At 34.0% G+C, this 5,186-nt stretch overlaps 1 protein-coding gene across 1 annotated transcript; it reads right to left on the bottom strand.

Annotated features, from left to right (window-relative positions):
- Positions 1–3,768: 3,768 nt before the first annotated feature.
- On the bottom strand, positions 3,769–4,230 carry LOC132601850 (uncharacterized). The gene has a single exon (XM_060314908.1). The coding sequence runs from the start codon at positions 4,228–4,230 to the stop codon at positions 3,769–3,771; it is 462 nt and encodes a 153-aa protein (XP_060170891.1).
- Between the last annotated feature and the right edge of the window lie 956 nt (positions 4,231–5,186).

Here is a 5,186-nt window from a genome sequence, read left to right as displayed (position 1 = left end):
ACCAAAAACATGTTTTGCAAGACTATGACAAGTTATCTTATGAAACTATACAAGCAAGTTATGATTCATGAAAAACCATGTACAAGCAAGTTATGATTCATGACAAACCATGTACAAGCAAGTTATGATTCATGAACACTATGTACAAGCAAGTTATGATTCATGATATACCATGGGCAGCAAGTGCCACTATTTTACATGTTCATGTTTTGGGAGTTGCATTAATTACCGAGGAGGGCTTCAGATAGCCTGAAACTACGTAGCCACCGTAGGATGAGGATCGCTCCACCCATGTCCCGGACGATCTCTCATAATGACTGGATCCTTTCATATTTTATCAAATCTCATGTTCCCTGGCAAGGACTGAGTGTTCTGCTGGCGGGACGCAAGCACCAGACCATGGATCGGTTATAAGTTATTGCTCTCCCTACTTATCATGTTTTTACTTATGTTATATATATACATATGTACTCATGCTCATGATCATGTCCAGGTTTTCAGTTTCAGTCCTTATCATGTTATTCCATGTCCCATGTTGTTTCTTTCGGTTGCTTTACATACCAGTACATTCAATGTGCTGACGTCCCCTTTTATTGCCCGGGGGCCTGCATTTCACGATGCAGGTACTGATATACAGGACGACACATCTGCTCAGTAGGACAACATTCGTATCAGCTTATTGGTAAGCCCCATCTCATTCGGGGTTTAGTCAACTTTTATTTTATGATTAATTATGCATCTAAAGGTATGCTGGGGGCCTTGTCCCAGTAAGTATGTTTTCCAGTCAGACTCATGATAGAGGTTTCATAGACTAGACAAGTCAGTTATGTCATGTCAGACATTTGGAGTCGTATAGCCATTTTGGCTCACTCATGTTTAAACAAGTATTCTATTAAGTATTATGACTTACCATGTTTTATAAAGGCTCATCATGCATTCACATTATATTCCGCCTATGTTATGTATCATTATGATTCAGCAAGCCATGTGGTTCGCTCGGTCACATGCAGTCAGGCACCGAGTGCCGTGTTACGTCCAGGCCATGGTTTCAGGGCGTGACAGGGTTGGGCTGAATTGGGCTAAAAATGGGCTGGGTCATGACCCGCCCAACTTGATCCAGTTTTTTTGAAGGGTCTATTTTCTAGAAAAATATTTTTCTTGAAAATTATTTTCGCGAATTTTTAGTGAAAAATATTTTTGAGGAAAAGATTTTTCGTGATAAATATTTTCGAGAAAAACATTTTTCATGAAAAATATTTCCCATCGTATTAAACCATGTTTCATTGGAATTTACCATATCGGTAAGGAATTTCCGACAGAATCTATAAGAAATATTGCTGATTCCGATAGATTCTGGAAATTAGCAATTATTTAGTAATGACAGAGAAGGTCTAATCTCAGAATCACCCACTCCTATATACCTGAACACACCACTCAACTTTTGTAAATAATTAGTTCCACAAGTAAATCATATTTTATACCGTAAAAATCACTTAACTTTCCTCTAGTATTATAAAAAGCAACTAAACTATTTTTTACGAATTTTCTTAACTTTGCCTAAGAATTATAGCAAGCCACTAGATAATTTTTTTATAACCAAAAATGTCATTCAACTTTACCGGCCTAAATATCATATAAAAAAAGTTGAGGAAATTAGTTAAAAGGGGTCTTTAAAAAAATAAACTTTTTTTTTTGCGCGGATTGCCCTTCATTTGGGGTGGTCTTTAAGTTTTGTCCTTCAAATTGGTGGTCTTTAATGTTTGCCCTTCGCTAGGGACCAGGTCACGGGTTCGAATCCCCGCTCAGTGAACTTTTTTTTTTTTTGTTTTTGCAAAGCAGAAGTTGTAAAAAAAAGGCAGAAATTCTGTCTTAAGGCAGAACTTGCATGGGGTAGAATTTGCAATTTCTGTCCTTTCTGTCTTAAGGCAGATTTATAGAGTTATAACTCTGCCTTTTTTCTGAATTTATGCCTTGCGATTTTTTTTTAAAATTTTCGCCTGAGTAGAGGTTTGAACCCGTAACCAAGTGATCCCTAGCGAAGGGCAAACTTTAAAGACCACCATTTTGAAGGGCAAAACTTAAAGACCACCCCATAATAAGGGCATTCCTGCTACTTGCCCAAAAATAAATAGAGGTAAATGACCCTTATATGACCCTCTGTGTACATGGGCGATTTTGACATAACACAGAGGCGATCTGTTATATTTTGTAGAGAGTCATTTAATCCATCCAGCTATTACTATATTTCGATTAAAGTTATTAAATATATATTTGTAACAACAAATTTATTTAATTTATCTAGGTAACATAAAAATTACTAAATTATTTTTCTTTTAACAAAATAATCAATCAAGTATCACAAAAAGTCATTATGAGAAAAGAATTTAAACTAGTACTCACTCGACTCAGGTGAATTGATGATGACCCTCAACAAAATCAACCCCTTAAAGTACCTAATCCTTTGAAAACATCACTTTTATATTCCTCTAATACATCATAGCAACTAAACCATCAGGTGATGTTTTGTTCAAAAATTAAAGCAAAATGATAAACGCAACAAATAGTAGAAAAACCTCACACCAGCTGAAGAAAAGCTGCGGAAAAATGCCTATAACAAGTGTAATGTTTTGATTGAATTATCACTTCACTAATTACTAAAATAAATTCATAAAAAAGTACTTCCTCCTTTTCAATTTAAGTGTCTTAGTTTAATTGGGCACAGAATTTAAAAAATAAAAAGAAATTTTTGAATTTTGTGATCCTAATTAAGGATGTGTGTAATGTCCTTGAATTTTGTGATTTTAAATTTGCCAAGTAGTATGTTTGAATTGTCAACTTATTAAATATAGAAAGAGACACTCTTTTAGGACAAAACGATAGAGGAAGTACTATATTACAACTACTATTAATTCAATCAACAAGTTTGAGAAACGGCTACCTAATAATAAAGATAAAACTAGAAAAAAAATTACTCCATTCTTTCTTGCTTTGTTAAAGTTGGCAAGCAACATGAAAAATTTATTGTTAGTATACTGAACAAGTAAAAGGAAACGGAGGAAATATATATTGCGACTAATAGTACTTTTCATGTAGTTTCTAAATATGAAAACTTCTTAAAAAATTTGAGAAATTTATGTCCGAATTCACAATGGAAATTAAGTAATTTGACTTTTGTATGCCGAATCCCGGCGCATAAAAAGGAGGGAGTAAGATTTTAAAGTGTTGAAAGAAAGGCAGGCCAACTTTCCGAGTTCCAAAGATGAGGGAGGTCGAAAAAGGAGTTCAACCGTTCCCAAAATATGGAGTCAATGACTTTAAAGGGTTCTTCCTAGATTTAGTGAACGGTGAATCACTAAGATCAATGAATGATCAACCATCAGGTTTAATGATTTGGTGCCTGCCTGAATATGAGATCAACTAGTTGCACGTAAACGAAAGTCGGCCATAGTGATCTGGGAATCTCGTGTGGAAGGCCTTTTAAACACGGATCAAAGGTATGCCGGGGATAACAGGTTGGTAACTCCCAAAAACTCTTATCAACGGAGTCATTTGATACCTCAATGTCGACAAATTTATACTGCTAAAGAAGCTTTTGGAAGATTGTCATGATACAAATGTAAATTTGCAATTATCTAACTTATAATTCAAAAATACAATAAGTTCAGTATACTAAAAACCTTAAACTTGAACCCATCCAAGTTTGAATTTTCGATCCACCTCATGTTCCAACACATGCTCCAATTTTAACTTAACCAAGAACCATTGAACTCAAAAGACACCATTATTTTTCTTCATAATCCCATAACTTCTACTTCTTGGATACTTCAAATCTTTCTTCAACAAAGCATCTTCTTCACCCTCTCCTAAAACACAAGAATTTTCTTCATCAATTCTTGCCATTCCCACACTACAACTCCTTGTCACTAATTTCCTCGATGGCATTTGTTGCCTTATATGTTGTTGCACAAGAAAATTCAAGTCAAAATTATTATCCCTCATGGTTCTTGCAGATGCTGCTCTAACTAACTCTCTGAAATCTTCACTGTCATTATTAATAGACCTCGATAAGCTGCTAACACTTCTATTATAACTCTTTGGCAACGTTCGAGGATTCACCATCGCGTAAGTTGTCATTTTGTTCACGTAACAATCTCTTGCTTTTGTTAAAGCTTTCCATGGTAATGCAAGAATTCGCATGAATATGTTCTGTTTACTCACTTTGCTCTTCATTTTTCACCTTTTATGTGTTCTTTTTTCTTTAGCACTAGCTAGCTAGGGACTTGAATATATTTGAGGAAGAACAAGATTGTGAAAAATTCAAAATTTCAATGGTTTGGATAATTGGAATGTTCGAAAAAACTAAGGTGGAAAAATTGGAGGATATGATTTGTTTGTTTGCAATGATGTGAGGGATTTTTGTAGTAGAAACTTTCTACTAGAAAGTGTGAATAAATACAAATGTACAAGGACGGTGGCGTTGGTGGACTTATTCCATGGTACTCCAGATACAAGAATAAATATAGAGAGGGGATATGTGTATTATTGAAAAGGATAAGAAGGCAATTAGGATTAGTTGGGCAACACATTTGTAGGCCAAAATTAAATATTTCTTTTGTCTCATTTTACGTGGAATCATTCGAAATTTTGAAAATCAAACTTTTAATTTGATAGTGAATTTGAATATAGAATTTTTAAGTCTTTTAAGTAAAATTTGCATATTTAAAACCTATGTAATAGGTACTATAAATCATGATAGTTGACAACTCAAAACAGTTAAAAGCCATATAAAAAATTTGCGGTAAAAAAAAACACATTTGACTTTCGAAATACAAATGATGGTACATAATAAGATCAAAGAGAGTAATAATTAAGAAAATACAAAAAACGTGATGTTGACAGCAGAGATCTTTTTATTATTAAGTACTACTTCATTTTAATTGGTATTTGATTCCAAAATATAGTGACCCGGGTAATCTAAATTCATCTAGAATATGTAGTTTCATTAAGTCGAGACGTTTTCTACTGGAAGATTTTTCCATTCATAGGGTTGAAAGATTCTAAGTTCTAACAATCTCATGGCAATCTTTTAGAATAATGTCAAGTATTGACTTTCTGTGAGTCCAATTAAGTCTTGTTGTCAGTTCAACCATAACTCCCATCAATTTGAGAATTCAAATTGGTTCCAA

This window comes from Lycium barbarum, chromosome 7 (genome assembly GCF_019175385.1).
Source record: "Lycium barbarum isolate Lr01 chromosome 7, ASM1917538v2, whole genome shotgun sequence".
Classification (NCBI taxonomy): domain Eukaryota; kingdom Viridiplantae; phylum Streptophyta; class Magnoliopsida; order Solanales; family Solanaceae; genus Lycium; species Lycium barbarum.
Note: the sequence above shows the minus strand (reverse complement) of the source record. Positions and strands in the feature narration are given on the sequence as shown.

Coding starts and splice junctions, on each gene's coding strand:
- LOC132601850 (XM_060314908.1), bottom strand. CDS start 4,230: ATGAAGAGCAAAGTGAGTAAACAGAACATATTCATGCGAATTCTTGCA.